The sequence below is a fragment of the Entelurus aequoreus genome, linkage group LG01 (assembly GCF_033978785.1).
Source record: "Entelurus aequoreus isolate RoL-2023_Sb linkage group LG01, RoL_Eaeq_v1.1, whole genome shotgun sequence".
NCBI classification, from domain to species: Eukaryota; Metazoa; Chordata; class Actinopteri; order Syngnathiformes; family Syngnathidae; genus Entelurus; species Entelurus aequoreus.
This window is the reverse complement of record NC_084731.1, coordinates 39522517-39539235: the sequence shown is the minus strand read 5'-3', so window position 1 is coordinate 39539235 and position 16719 is coordinate 39522517. Positions and strand designations below refer to the sequence as shown.

The following is a 16719-nucleotide window of genomic DNA, read 5'->3' as shown; positions in this document are numbered from 1 at the left end:
TACTAATACAAGTTTCAATCAATCAAAAACATTGAGCACATGTTAACACTTTGAGACAGAGTACCACAGCAGGTCAAATTAAAGACCATCATATCTATATTTGAACCAGACCCGATGTTTGTATAATAGTTTAAATCGATTGATAGTTTATTATTATAAATAAAGGTTTTGAGAAAACAACAACAACAACAAAAAAACTACTTTTTGTTGCCAATGCTGACTTCCGTGTATTGCACGCGCACGTATCATCAGGTGGCCGTTGTGCCTCAAGCCTGCTAAAACTGACCCCAGAGCAGCAAGTTGCAGCACCACGGTTACCTCCGGGCCCCGCCCTTTTCTCCTCCAGCTCCAATCATCATCGCCCCTCCCCTAAATCTCTCCTCATGAATCCAGCGACTGATTGACAGATAAAAGACAGGAAGCAAGAAAAAGCGACGATACGCTACGACATTGTAGTTTTTCCGCCGAGTCATTTCTCTCTCTCTCTCAGCAAGTCAGTTTTCGCTTCCACTGAAATCTGCGAAGCGGCTTCCTGCCGCGGTAGTTGACTTGTAGCCTCCGTCAGAAGCCCGGCATGTTAGACCCGTCTTCCAGCGAGGAGGAAGGGGATGAGATCCCGGAGGTGGAGCGCAAAGAGGTGGCGGCCCCGAAGATCCTCAAGGGCGTGCGGCCGACACCAAGCGGAGCCAGCGACGCTCATAGCGGCGGAGGGGCGCTCCAGCCCCGCGGCCGAGTGAGCGCCGGTGGCCGAGCATCGAGCCCCAGCCCCTCTGTGGGCAGCGACAAGGAGAAGGAGGACCTTGAGAAGATGCAGAGGGACGAAGAGGAGAGGAAGAAGAGACTCCAGCTGTACGTGTTTGTCATGCGGTGTATTGCATATCCCTTTAACGCCAAGCAGCCCACTGACATGGCGAGAAGACAACAGAAGGTAAGATCAGGTGCAAAAGACCAAACCATCACAGACCTTTTTTAAAAATGTTATTTTATTTTCATCTTTCACATCTTACAAAGGCAACTGCTGCTTCCACAGGTGCGCCATATGTTGCACCATCACTGCTACCTTGTATCTGAATGTCCTCTCATCAGAAACTGGACTGCTTTAGACTTTAGAATGATGACATCTTCAAAAATTATAAAATATGTGAACTGTAAAACAAACAATAACAAAAGAAATGAACCAGTTAAAAAGATGGTTTGACAAAAACAGACTATCTTTGAATCTCAGTAAGACTAAAATAATGCTATTTGGTAACAGTAGAAGGGAAAGTCAAACACAAATACAGATAGACGGAGTAAATATTGAAAGGGTAGAAGAAAAAACATTTTTGGGTGTAATAATAGATGATAAAATGAACTGGAAATCTCATGTAAAAAATATACAACATAAAGTAACAAGAAACACACCAAAAGTGAATAAAGCAAAACATGTTCTAGACCGAAAATCACTCCATAGTCTCTACTGCTCGCTAGTGTTAACATATCTGAGTTATTCTGTGCAATGGACGTCAAGTGGATCTAGTTAATAGTGTGAGAGTCCAGTCCGTAGTGGATCTAACATAATAGTGTGAGAGTCCAGTCCATAGTGGGGCCAGCAGGAGATCATCTTGAGTGGAGACAGGTCAGAAGCGCAGAGACGTCCCCAACTGATGCACAGATGAGTGGTCCACCCTGGGTCCCGACTTTGGACTAGCTAGCGCATCATCTGTGGTCACCGAATCTGTGCCCCCCCCCCTCCACGAAGGAGAGGGGGACAGAGCAGAAAAGAAACGGCAGATCAACTGGTCTAAAAGGGGGGTCTATTTAAAGGCTAGAGTAGGGTGGGTTTGTCTCTGTGCGATATAGAAAATGACTGTATCGTGATATTCGAGTATACGTTCTCACACAGTTGCTTTTAGCTGCAGGCATTACACTACAGGCGTTTCTACCTCTTTCTTGTCTCTCCTTCTCACTGAGACATACAACAAGTGCACCTTCTTACATACGTCACATACGTATAAATAATAAATGATAAATGGGTTATACTAGTATAGCGCTTTTCTACCTTCAAGGTACTCAAAGCGCTTTGACAGTATTTCCACATTCACCCATTCACACACACATTCACACACTGATGGCGGGAGCTGCCATGCAAGGCGCTAACCAGCAGCCATCAGGAGCAAGGGTGAAGTGTCTTGCCCAAGGACACAACGGACGTGACTAGGATGGTAGAAGGTGGGGATTGAACCCCAGTAACCAGCAACCCTCCGATTGCTGGCACGGCCACTCTACCAACTTCGCCACGCCGCCCCATATACGCCCTTGCGGAGCAGAGAGGTAGCAGCATGGGTAACGTTAGCTGTGGTGCGAGTGGTAATACGAGAGAAAGAAGGTGCAAATCTGGTAACAAATGAAGGAAGAATTAATTCCCAAGAAAAACAGCACGGGATCCATCATGTGGCGGTGGTTTGGCTTCAAGTGGGAATATGTCGAACAGACAAACGTAATTTTTCAAGTGTGGGGCAAAAGCGTTGCTACAAAAAGTAGCACCTACTGCTAATATGTAGCATAATTTGAAAAGTCACCTGCTAGAGAATGAAGAGTGCTTGAAACTCTGCATGTCAACATCTCCGGCCGGTGCCACACCAACAAAATGCCCAAGCAACCATTTCCACATCAACCGCCTATTTATATGTGATATCACTGACCATTTACCTGTTTTTACTTTATATGACTGTCATCTCAAGAAAACCAAAGACACTATGGCAAAAATCTCTAAACTAATAACAACTGAGGAAACAATCTGTGCCCTAAACAATAGTTTAGCAGTTCAGGATTGGACTTCAGTATACAGAGAACCTAATGTGGACAGTGCTTATTGTAATTTTTTAGACATCTTTACTTCCCTGCATAATAAACATTGCCCCGTAAAAGAATATTTTATAAAAGGAAAAAATAAAAATAGCCCTTGGATCACAAAAGGGATAATTAATGCCTGTAAAAAGAAAAACAATCTCTACAAACTTTTCATCAAAATAAAAACAAAAGAAGTCGAACAACGATACAAGAAGTACAAAAATAAATTAACTGATATTATAAGAACAAGCAAATGGTTATATTATCAAAAAAACTATATGAAAACAAAAATAATATAAAAGGAACTTGGGATGTTTTGAATAGTCTAATAAAACAAGGATATTCCAAGTTGACATAACCTGATTACTTTATTGATGAAAACGGTGAAGATTATAATATGAGTAATGTAGTAAACAAGTTCAATAGTTTTTTTGTAAATGTTGGTCCTAAATTGGCTGTTGATATCCCAGACAATGGAGTTACAAAATCAACTATTGAACAGAATTCTTCGTCATTCTTCCTCTCAGCTACAAATGAGCAGGAAGTGACAAACATTGTGCGGAAGTGTAAAAGTAAGTGCTCCACTGACTGCCATGATATCAACATGATATTGGTTCAAAAGGTTATCCTGAATATTGTAAAACCATTAACTTATATATGTAATTTATCATTCCAGACTGGCTGCTTTACAAGTCAAATGAAAATCGCTAAAGTAACTCCGCTCTTCAAAAGTGACAGCAAACACGCTTTCACCAATTACAGACCAATCTCTCTTTTGCCTCAGTTCTCAAAAATCTTAGAGAAACTATTTAACTCTCGACTTGAATCTTTTCTTGAGAAGCATCATATAATCAATGACGGTCAGTATGGCTTTAGGTCCAAAAGAACAACTTCAATGGCAATAACTGAAGCTATTGAGGAAATTACTAATGCACTGGAGCATAAAAGATATGCAGTTGGTATTTTTATTGACCTAAAGAAAGCATTTGCTACCATTAATCATTCAATTCTACTAGATAAAATGGGAAGATATGGAATTAGGGGGCTGGCTGGTGACTGGTTAAAAAGTTATTTAACAGGGAGGGTAAAGTTTGTTAAAATGGGTAAATTTTCATCTGATACTCTTGGCATTGCTTGTGGTGTCCCCCAAGGGTCCGTGTTGGGGCCAAAACGGTTTAATGTATATATTAATGATATGTTTAATACATCCAAAATACTGAAATTTATACTTTTTGCAGACGACACAAATTTATTCTACAGTAGTGATGACTATAATGAGCTCATAAATACAGTAAACACAGAACTAAACATAGTAAAAAAATGGATGGACACAAATAAATTATCTTTGAATATAAATAAAACTAAGATAGTAATGTTTGGAAATCGCAACATAACGTCTGAACAGAAAATAAGTATTGATGGTACCCAAATTGAAATCGTAAATGAGAATACATTTTTGGGAGTAATAATTGATAGTAAACTATCATGGAAACCTCATGTCAGACACATTAAAACAAAAATCTCCATAAGCCTCTCAATTATAAACAAAGCAAAACTATACCTCAATGAAAATGCACTCCGTACTCTATACTGCACCTTGATACTGCCATACCTTACATACTGTGTTGAAGCATGGGGTAATACTTACCAAAATACAATTTATTCTACAGTAGTGATGACTATAATGAGCTCATAAATACAGTAAACACAGAACTAAACATAGTAAAAAAATGGATGGACACAAATAAATTATCTTTGAATATAAATAAAACTAAAATAGTAATGTTTGGAAATCGCAACATAACGTCTGAACAGAAAATAAGTATTGATGGTACCCAAATTGAAATCGTAAATGAGAATACATTTTTGGGAGTAATAATTGATAGTAAACTATCATGGAAACCTCATGTCAGACACATTAAAACAAAAATCTCCAAAAGCCTCTCAATTATAAACAAAGCAAAACTATACCTCAATGAAAATGCACTCCGTACTCTATACTGCACCTTGGTACTGCCATACCTTACATACTGTGTTGAAGCATGGGGGAATACTTACCAAAACACAATTCATCCTCTGATCATATTACAGAAAAGAGCAGTGCGGATCATTCACAACATTGGTTATTTAGAACATACTCATAATCTGTTTATGCAATCAAAGTTGCTCAAATTTGATGACCTTGTTAAATATAATACATTAATAATCTTATATAAAGCTTTTAACAAATTATTGCCACCTAATCTACAACGTTTTTTTATAAGACGAGTGCAAACTCATAACTTGAGAGGCTTTGGATATTTCTTATTGCCGAGAGCTCAAACCACTCGTAAACGTTTTTGTGTGTCTGTATGCGGAGTAAAACTATGGAACAAACTGGACTTACAACACAAGCAATGCCAAACTATTAATCGATTTAAACTATTATACAAACATGGGGTCTGGTTCAAATATAGAGATGAGGGTCTTTAATTTGACCTGCTGCTATACTCCGTCTCAAAGTGTTAACATGTGCTCAATGTTTCCTTACCATTATTGCTATGTTGTCTATTACCATTATTGCTATGATGTCTATTACCATTATTGCTATGATGTCTATTACCATTGATGGTATATTCATTATTCCTACATTGTTGATACAAATGATTGTTACAGTGTAATAATTATTGTTACCTGTGGTAATGCCACTATGATACAACATCTGTATTATAATCCTTGAACAAAGTGAGAGTGAAACTCATGTGAATAATCACTGAATGGAGAACTGGGGGTGGGATTAAATAAGTTATCTTCTTCCCACTCCCTTTCAGGCAAAACTGGACAATAATGCACTATATTAATTTATATTATTATGTTTTGTCAACTTGTACGTCTTTGTCATTGCCTGAAATAAATAAATAAATAAAATGAAAAATGAATGAACACCGTATGAAAAAAATAGTCCACAACATAAGGAGATAACGTCCGCCGGAACCTACCACTTAGCGAAGGACGCACACAATTTGATATCCTACTATGCAGCTCATTTTTATTAGACAGTTATTGAAATATCTTGTGTGACATCATGCACAAAAGTGCACTTTATTTGTTTTAAACTATTGTAGTGGTGTTCTGTACAAAAAGTCCACTTTAATTTAGTGTTGTTTTGATATGTCATCTTAGTGACATCATGCACAAAAGTGCACTAATAGCTTGTTTCAAAATGTCTCTGACAATCTTGCACTTTCTGTTTTGAAATGACATGAATGTTTGTGCCACTGCTTAATAACTGTTTAATAAATACAGTTTTGGTAAATTGACTTAGTTGTGATTTCCCTCTCTGCATGAAAGTTTAAAATGAGCATATATTAATGCAGTATGGAGAAGAATGTTTTAATGTAGACACATAGAATCATCATACTGCTGTGATTATATGCATCAAGTGTTCACTCAAGGCTAAGGCAAAAATATCGAGATATATCGTGTATCGTGACATGGCCTAAAAATATTGAGATATTAAAAAAAGGCCATATTGCCCAGCCCTAGGCTAGAGTATGCAAATGAGTTTTAAGATGGGACTTAAATGCTTTTTGATTGATTGATTGATTGATTGAGACTTTTATTAGTAGGTTGCACAGTGAAGTACATATTCCGTACAATTGACCACTAAATGGTAACACCCGAATAAGTTTTTCAACTTGTTTAAGTCGGGGTCCGCTTAAATTGATTCATGATACAGATATATACTATCATATATACTATCATCATAATACAGTCATCACACAAGATAATCACATTGAATTATTTACATTATTTACAATCAGAGATGTGGAGGGGGGGGGGGGGGATATGGACATCAAGTAGTGGACATAGAGAGAGAGAGAGAGAGAGAGAGAGAGAGAGAGAGAGAGAGAGAGAGAGAGAGAGAGAGAGAGAGAGAGAGAGAGAGAGAGAGAGAGAGAGAGAGAGAGAGATCAGAAGGCATAAGAAAAAGAAAAAGTATCTGCATTTGATTGTTTACATTTGATTATTAGCAATCCGGGGAGGGTGTTAGTTTAGGGTTGTAGCTGCCTGGAGGTGAACTTTTATTGCGGTTTTGAAGGAGGATAGAGATGCCCTTTCTTTTATACCTGTTGGGAGCGCATTCCACATTGATGTGGCATAGAAAGAGAATGAGTTAAGACCTTTGTTAGTTCGGAATCTGGGTTTAACGTGGTTAGTGGAGCACCCCCTGGTGTTGTGGTTATGGCGGTCATTTACGTTAAGGAAGTAGTTTGACATGTACTTCGGTATCAGGGAGGTGTAGCGGATTTTATAGACTAGGCTCAGTGCAAGTTGTTTAACTCTGTCCTCCACCTTGAGCCAGCCCACTTTAGAGAAGTGGGTAGGAGTGAGGTGGGATCTGGGGTGGAGGTCTAGAAGTAACCTGACTAGCTTGTTCTGAGATGTTTGGAGTTTAGATTTGAGGGTTTTGGAGGTGCTAGGGTACCAGGAGGTGCATGCGTAATCGAAAAAGGGTTGAACGAGAGTTCCCACCAGAATCCTCAAGGTGCTTTTGTTGACCAGAGAGGAAATTCTGTACAGAAATCTCGTTCGTTGGTTAACCTTTTTGATTACCTTGGTTGCCATTTTATCACAGGAAAGGTTAGCCTCTAGAATGGAACCTAGGTAGGTGACCTCATCTTTCCTGGTGATAACAATGTCACCTACTTTTATGGTGAAGTCATTGACTTTCTTAAGTTTGATGTGGGACCCAAACAGGATGGATTCTGTTTTACCCAAGTGTATGGATAGCTTGTTGTCAGCGAGCCAGGTGCAAGTTCTACAGAGCTCAGCACTGAGGATTTTCTCCACCTGTGACTTGTCCTTGCCGGATACCAGCAAGGCAGAGTCATCCGCAAACAAAAACAATTCACAGTCGCATGCCGATGACATGTTGTTTATGTATATTAGGAACAGTAAAGGTCCCAATATACTGCCTTGGGGGACTCCACAGCTCACCGAGAGGGGGGGGACACGGTGCCGTTCACCTCTACCACCTGCTCCCTCCCCTCCAAGTAAGATTGCATCCAGCTCCATGAGGTTTTGTTAAATCCGATTGCTCTGAGCTTATCCAACAGTATAGCGTGGTTAACGGTGTCCAAGGCCTTCTGAAGGTCCAGCATGACCATGCCGCAGTATTTGCCCGCGTCCACCTCATGTTTGATGTGGTCGGTCAGATAGAGAAGGTATGTGTCAGTGGAGTGGTTAGTTCTGAAGCCGGATTGGAATTTGTACATGAGTTTATTAGTGGCAAGGTAACTATCGACCTGTTCATAAACTATTTTCTCCATTATTTTCGAAACGGAACTGAGAATAGAAACAGGTCGGTAGTTGCCAGGTTCCAATTTGCTTCCTTTTTTAAAGAGGGGAGTTACTCTTGCTATCTTAAAATCTTTTGGTACTTGGCCTTGTGTAATTGATAGGTTTATTATGTGCGTGATGATCGGGGAAATGATGGAGGCAGAGTCCCTGAGGAATCTGGAGGGAATATTATCAAGGCCGGTGTGTTAGGGTGGAGCGCGCTCAATTTTTTAAACACCTCATCAGCTGTGACCATTTCTAATTTGAAATCATCGTTGGATACTCCTAGCTTTCTGTAGAAGGCTTTAATGTGTTCTACACCAAAGCGACCAGAGTGGTGGGACAGCTTGTTGACAAGGGTTGCGGCTATGCTGGTGAAAAAGATGCTAAGTCTGATAGCTACCTCCATTTTGTCTGTAATGAGGGAGTCACCCTCCTTGATGCTGATGTTGGTGAGTCTTGTTTTAAGTTTCTGGCTGCAACCAGTAAGCTGGTTGTTGAGAATTTTCCAGAGCTCACGTGGCTTATTTGTGTTTTCCTCTATTTTGTCGTTAATGTAATTTTTTTTTAAGGATTTAGTCAGGTTGGTTGACTTATTTCTTAATTTATTGCATTGCTTTTTGAGAGTTGAAAGGAGTAATTTGAGGTTGATATTATTGGGTTGTTTATCTACTTCTGTTTTACATTTTTGATATTCAGAGTATTTCCTGTCTCTGTCTTTTATGGCAGCTAATAGGTCCGGATTCATCCATGGTTCCGAGCGGGCTTTGATCCTGACTGTTTTCACGGGAGCCATGTCATTAAGTATCTTTAACTACAAATGTGCACTTCATTCACAAACTGTGTTACAAAAAAGATCAATGAGAATAATACATAATGTTGGATATAGAGAACATCCAAACCCTTTATTAAATCACAATTATTGAAATTCAACGATTTGGTGAATTTGCAAACAGCTGAAATTATGTATAAAGCAAACTATAACCTACTCAAGAATGTACAACAATTCTTCTCAACAAAAGAGGAGAAATATAACCTTAGATGAAAATCTAATGTAAAACATTTGTATGCTCGTACAACACTTAAAACCTTTGGCATATCTGTATGTGGAATTAAATTATGGAACGGATTAACCAAAAAAATCAAACAAAGCACCAACATGATTCAGTTTAAGAGACGGTTCAAACTACAAGTGTTCACAAAGTACACAGAACAAGAATTATGATAAACATCTTGAACCCTTTTTTTAAATTGTTTTTTTTTATTGAGATAACGATTATTTATGTATTTAATACTTGTATGCTTACTATGGTATCTTATTTATTTATTATTCGCTTGTTCAATGTTCTGTTACAGAGAACAAGGAAATTGGATAAAATTGCTATGGTATGAAAAGGGGTAGGATTAAATAAACTCTGCTTCTTCCTACTCCTTTTCGGACATGCTGTAATGAAACAACTGGAATTGTGTGATGTATTACATTGTATTGTACGCATGTTCGAAATAAACTGAAACTGAACTGAACTGAACTGAACTGAACTGAACTAAGCTAAAGCTAAATGAAAGTTTGCTTGTGTATTATTGTTGTTCCTACCCATTCCCAGCATCACTTATCACAGACACTGAATCAAATTCTTCCCTATTTTGCTGTAATTATGTTCATATCTGTTGGTTTATTCAACAGGCGCTGTGAATGTTCGGTAACTTTGTTGCAAATGCACCAGATTTAGTGATATTTCCTTTGATTCACTTTAACGATGCACTTGGTTACATTTTCAGTCCATTTTTTCCAGTCGCTTTTTAGTGTTATTAATGTAGGTCTAAATGCCTGAATTTGGGCAGCTTTTTTAGAAAGTTGTGGAAAAGTTGCAACATTTTAAGGCTTATTTTCTTTCAATGATATTGAATTGTTGTGACTTTAGGAATTTTTTATCAGTGTTTTAAATGTCCCTTGTAACCTTAACCCAAAAAGAACAATATTTAAACCAGGGGTGTCAAACAAACGGCCCAAGATCAGGCCCGCCAACAGGTTTTATCCGGCCCTCGGAATGAGTTTGCTAAGTATAAAAATTTACCTGAAATTTTTTAATGAAAGAAACAGCTGTTCTAAATGTGTCCACTGGATGTTGTAATAGCAATTCTTTGTATCTTTGTAGATGATGCTACACATGTACAAAATAAACCACATGATGTTAGTACATCAGTCGAGGAAATTGATCAAACTACATAAATAACAACCTGTAATTTGATTTTGATATAATTTATTTTATCTTGATTGAAAATTAACACCAATGAGTTGACTGATAAAACATTATCACATAATTTATTCAGAAAATATAAATATCGACAAATAAATGATTAACCGCAACATGTAAGTGTAAAAATACCCCAACAACATTATGATTTGTACATTTTCAGAATGTGCTTGTTCTATTTTTAAGCAAAGAAAACAATCTGAAGTTGCTTTTGTTTTTAAGTTATCGTGCCGTGATTTTAACAGTCCGGCCCACCTGGTAGTAGATTTTTCTCCATGTGGCCCCCGATCTAAAATGAGTTTGACACCCCTGTTTTAAATAAAAGACGGACAACAAATACTGTATTGGTGTTTTACTCGTTTTACACCTGTACACCGACTTAAAAGTAGACATTAGATGGCAGTAAAAGCGTAGTGGCATTGTCAAAAGTCATTGTCAACTTACTATACTGTTTTAATTCATTATAGCTATCATTTATGCTGGTAATTGAGAGACAATAAGAAATTATCATCACATTGCAACACCTCTAACATTCAAATGCTGCTTTTTTGCTGGGTCAGCATTGCAAATAAAAATATGAAATATGTTCTTAAATGCCTTAAACAGCATAAATAAAGGTTAAATACATATATAAACACATGTAAACTTGGAAGTGAGGACACCAGTGTGTTTCTAAATGTTTATATACTATTATATAAACTATCACCATATTTTCCGGACTATAAACCGTTAGTTTTTCCCAAGCTTTGAAACCTGCATCTTATACAATGGTGCGGCTAATCCATTGATTGTTCTTTGCTAACGGCTAAATTATGGAATGGATTAAGCAAATAACTCAAACAATGTCCGAGTTTCCCCTTAGACTGCCAAGATATGGTTGGGGCGTCGTTATGGACGTGGTCATATGACGTCATCGAGTAATTAGCAAAATTTGCTATGATGATATTTGTTTTGTTACGTCTTGGCCGCATGGTTGTGGTGGTCTTGTCCCTAAGATGCAGAAAGGACGGCAGGGAGGCAGCGTGCAAGTAAGATGCTTCTTTATTAATCAATAAGCGAGGGAAAAAAATACAAATCAAGGGCGACGTGCCAATGGCATGGGAAACTTCGGCAAAGCTTAACTCAGGAACAATCAACGGCTCGTGACAAGTAGGAGAAACTCAAAATGCAAGCGGTTGCAAAAAGTGAGTGACACTGCCAGACACAGTGTGGCGAAGGAGGAATAAATGGCTCTCTGATTAGTGACCAGGAGCAGGTGAGCGCCCACTAATCAGAGGCAGGTGACAAAAGTCAGCACTCATGGCAACTAGGAAACCCAACGAGGGTGCTGAAACAGAAATAAACAACTAAGAAATACCAAACAAAACATGACCCAGGCGATGGATCATGACAGTACCTCCCCCTCCAGGGACGGATTCCAGACGTCCCAGAAAAACAACAAATTAAAAAGTTCAAAGTCACGGGAGGGCAGAGGGAGGACTAGAGGAAGAGTCAGCTGGCGGCGACAAATAGACCGCCCCCACGGCTGGCGAGGCGGACAACCACGGAATGGCCATATTTGTGGCTGATGAGGAGGCGGACGTGAGCGGCGCCAGAACATCAGCATCCGACGAGTCTTACGCCCAAGTCCTGGGCGTCACTGCCAATGGCGCGGAGGGCGTACATGAATTGGTCACACACATAGCCAATGAGGGGGCTGACGTGGATGACAATATCCTCTCAGCAGCCATTGTGGTCCACACCCAAGTCCTGGGAATGGCTGCTGGCAGTGCAAAGAGCGTCCAAGAGCTGGTCGCATAAGTGGCCGACAAGGAGGTAGGTCGTGAGCACCTGACTGATGCTCTTGCACCAGTCAAGCAGACCGCTGGGCTGTTGGGTGCAGAGCCAGAGTCGCGGCAGGAAGCAAAGTTGTGGGAAGACCCGCTTGAGACAAAGCTAGAAGCGGCATCGTAGAAAGACCCGCGACGAGGCAGGAAGCGGCGTCGTGGAAAGGCCCGCTGGACACGAGGCAGGAAGCAGGCCACTGGGGTTGCTGGTGGCGTCTGCAGGCCCACTGGGGTTGCTGGTGGCGTCTGCAGGCCCACTGGGGTTGCTGGTGGCGTCTGCAGACCCACTGGGGTTGCTGGTGGCATCTGCAGGCCCACTGGGGTTGCAGGTGGCGAGGCTGGAGCTGATGGCAGAGCTGGAACGGGCGTCGAAGCTGGAGCGAGCTTCGCTGGAGCGGGCGTCGAAGTACGAAGCTGATCCATTTCCAGCTCAATCAACACCTACCGACACGGCTTCCACCTGCGTCGACCCGCACGAGATAACGATGTGTTGTGGTCCCCGGGAGAAACTGTGTCAATCGGGATCAGCGTTCCATGAGGACTCCACATCAACGTCTCGTTCTCTTCTGGAGATTGAAGAAGGCTCTCCACCTCCATCGCTTTCAACACCCACCAAGTCCATGCCTCCATTTCCGCCACGGTGAAGTCCTGGGCGTTGCTCTCTGCGGGGAAACATTGTGCTGGCACATATGTGTTCATGTCTTATATACGGATTGTGAATGATACACAGCACATCTCTCTCTAATGTGTGCGTATTTCCAGTATGACTGATCTAATACTATGGTCAGAGTGCAGAAGTGTTACTCCAGTGACGTCAATCTACGGAAATTATCAAAGACGTTCGGAGAGGAATATTTAAAATGGCTGACTTAATTTGTGGCATTTTGTGATATTTAGACAGTATTGTCACATACGGATTGTAGCTACAATTGGATATGGTTTAATGGATACAATGAAACACATGAAGCATTTAAAGTCATCTTGTTTTTCCACTCTATTAGTACTTTAAATTAAAGTAGGAGCAGTCCACATACTGTATTTAAGGCGTGATAAATCATTGTTTCACTCACATATTCTACTAAATTTACAAAATGCAGCTAATATGTTATATACAATTAAGCTAACATATTTCTGTGAGTGCTCAATGGGTTAGTAAAGGAATGGGCAAACCTTTTGACATGCTGGCCACGTTACAATTCAATCTATTTTATTTATACAGCACATTTCATACAGTAATTAGACAGTTTCAAAGTGCTGCACAATGTAATAAAAACAATAGATAGTTAAAACACTAAAATGAGTAAAAATATAATCAATACAAGACAGAAAACCACACTACTCAAAACCAGAAAATTTAAGCTTAAAGATGAGACTTAAAACATTCAACATTAAAGGACGGAGTGTTTCATAATTTTGGGTCTACCGAAAAAGGCCCAATCTTTCCTGGTCATAAGTCTGGAACAACTTGGATGAAGTCTGTGGTTTACTTGAAGGTCCATTCAAAGCTTAAAAGTGGAGCCTTCCAGTCTTACAGAAATGCATCTTCCGACAGACAGGACATAAACCACTGCAGGGCAGCCCTGCTAACACCCACACAGTCTTCCAATGGAGATAAAAGAATTGTGTGGTTAACTGTGTCAAAAGCGGCAGTCAGGTCTGAAAGCAGGAAATAGGCGGAACCACTAGAATGTGTCATTAAAAGCAGGTCATTAAAAAACTTTCAAAGTGCAGACTACATAGTATATTGTCATATTGAAAAAAATTTCCCACCCCGACAATGTATTAGTATCTCCTTATGTAAAAACAGCTGCATTTAACTTGAGGGAACATTTGTTATCAGCTTTCAGGCAGTGAATGAGTGGATCAGGTTTGGGGTGGATTGCTCATCTTGGGCTCTGAGCTTATTTGCTTTGTCTTTGTTCGGTGTTTAGTGGGTGAGTTTTGTCAAAAATGTTGTGCACTGTCTCAAAGTGGCGCTTCACATTGCCAATTTATATGGGCGCCACAGCCCATGGAGACATACTGGTGTAAGCTACTTTTCTGGGACCATTATTTTGTTTAGTGCAATCAGACAGGATGTAATGCGCAGCACTTTTATTGTGAAGGCCGTAAGTGTGTTGTTTTGTCTCTTGATGACTGTCAGTATCGGTGAGAGGAAGTTGGGCGTCAATAAAATTCATGGAGGCTTCATGGCTGTCGTTGACCTTTCACAACATCAGTGGTCAATCTTTAGAAGACCCTCGCTTACACTGTTTTGGTGCTTTCAAAAGAAGGAATGAACATACATGACACATGTCCACACTGTTTAACGATTGATTCACTTTTCTCTTCTTAGACAGCACCATGTGTATTTTTTTATGTTGTCTTCCTTTCCTCTCTCTATGTCGTTTTTCTCGTTCCCCATGTACAGTAACTGTTACTTCAACTCTTTCTTTCTCTGTTTCTTCAATTTCCGAGCTCTTTTTTGTCACTCGCTTCGCTTCTCTTGTCTGTCTCTGTTTAGTGCCTGCAATGCACCAATTTGATCGGCTGACTAGTATAATGTGGGATGGCTCAATTCACATGCAGTTGTTTAGTAGATTTGCTGGTCTGATCAACTGGTACTGTAAAGTCTATAATAGCCGTGCCTGTAAAACTAGAATGGCCTCCTCAAAAACTTAAATTACTTAATTAATTTTTGACTATAGTTTCAGGTCTGTATAGGTTAGTCCACCAGTCAGTGACCCCTGCCTTATTAGATAATTTTTATTGTTTTTATTTTTGTAGCTTTTTATATAGTGTATGTTAGGGTTGCAGGACATAGACAATTTACAATATGATTTATGTTAGGTCAGGAAATAACACAGAGGCTATATCATTCCTACAAGCCTGTTTCGCAGGTTTCCCTGCTCGTCAGGGGATTTTATTATATGATTTATATGATCAATATGATTTATATAAATTTGGCCTGACGATAGAGGTTTTAATACTATATAATATATACTATTACTATAATCCTATCCTTATATTTTCATAATGCATGTTGATGACCCATTCTAGCTGTGTCCCGTAAATATGACTGCAAACAAACGCGTCCTCGGTGCATCATAGCATTCTTGTTAGCGGCTGATGTCCCTCCACAGTGCAAGATCACTTCTAAGGCAGCAATACTAGCCTCCATGGTGGCAAATAAACTATGTTTCTTACAAGTATCATCCAAAACTCTATAGATGCTGGACTACACACCGTAGGAGGATCAACTATCTGCTAACCTAAAGGTCTTGAATGTAAGCAAAGGTGGGCGGATCAATGCAAATATCGACCGTAACAATACTAAGTATAATATTATTATATGGTCAATACAACAGTTGTTAGATCAATATTTTTTATTGTCAAAAAATATATTGTCATTTTTGTTATTGTCTACAAACTCAAGATATAAGCATGTGGACACAGGAGGGCGTTAAGGGGCAAAAACCAAAGGATTTAAATCAGAGCCAGTACTCGGAAATCATTTTAAATATTTAATTGATATTGTTACGCCACCAACCTGCGCTTGTCCGATCTATAATTATGATCAAAAAATGGATCATTTAATGATCTTAAAAATTTGAAGTACCAGTACCAACATTGATATGATCAATGCTGCCCCTGTAACTACTTGGTATTCGATACCCAAATTTGTAGTATCGCCTAAAACTAATGTAAAGCATCCAAACAATCGAAGAACAAGTGATTATTACGTTTTCACAGGAGTGTAGATAGAAACCTGTTACAACAGAAAGTAACCAGATAACAGGAAATGAACAAGTGAAATAATAATAGTTTGGAGAAAATAATACAATTGAACATGACACAAAATGTTACTGCATACGGCAGCAGCTAAATTAGGAGCCTTTGTAACTCGTTTTGAAATGGTTGTATTATCATTAAATTATATATAATGATTGTTAAAGGCCTACTGAAACCCACTACTACCGACCACGCAGTCTGATAGTTTATATATCAATGATGAAATCTTAACATTGCAACACATGCCAATACGGCCGGGTTAACTTATAAAGTGCAATTTTAAATTTCCCGCTAAACTTCTGGTTGAAAACTCCTTTGGATGATGACGTATGCGCGTGACGTAGCCAGTGAAACAGAGGTATGGATCCCCCATCGAAGCCAATACAAAATAGCTCTGTTTTTATCTCATTATTCCACAGTATTCTGGACATCTGTGTTGGTGAATCTGTTGCAATTTGTTCATTGCATTATGGAGAAAGAAGCTGAGCAAGCAAAGAAGAAAGTTGTCGGTGCGAAGCGGAGTATTTTGCGAGGGAAGTCAGCAACACAACACAGCCGGTGTTTCATTGTTTACATTCCCGAAAGATGCAGTCAAGATCGAAGAACTCGGACAACAGAGACTTTTACCAGGAGGACTTTGACTTCGATACACAGACGCCTGTAGAGAACTGGGACAACACAGACTCTTACCAGGATTACTTTGATTTGGATAC

General features: G+C 39.6%; 1 protein-coding gene across 4 annotated transcripts in view; it reads left to right on the top strand.

Moving 5' to 3' along the window:
- Positions 1–390: 390 nt before the first annotated feature.
- LOC133651914 (calcium-dependent secretion activator 1) overlaps positions 391–16719 on the top strand; it is a 304205-nt gene continuing 287876 nt past the window's right edge. For all 4 annotated transcript variants that reach the window (XM_062050168.1, XM_062050159.1, XM_062050151.1 and 1 more), the window contains exon 1: positions 391–928. In XM_062050168.1, coding sequence (XP_061906152.1) covers positions 575–928 — 354 coding nt within the window. In that variant the 5' untranslated portion in view covers positions 391–574. The remainder of the gene's footprint in view (positions 929–16719) is intronic.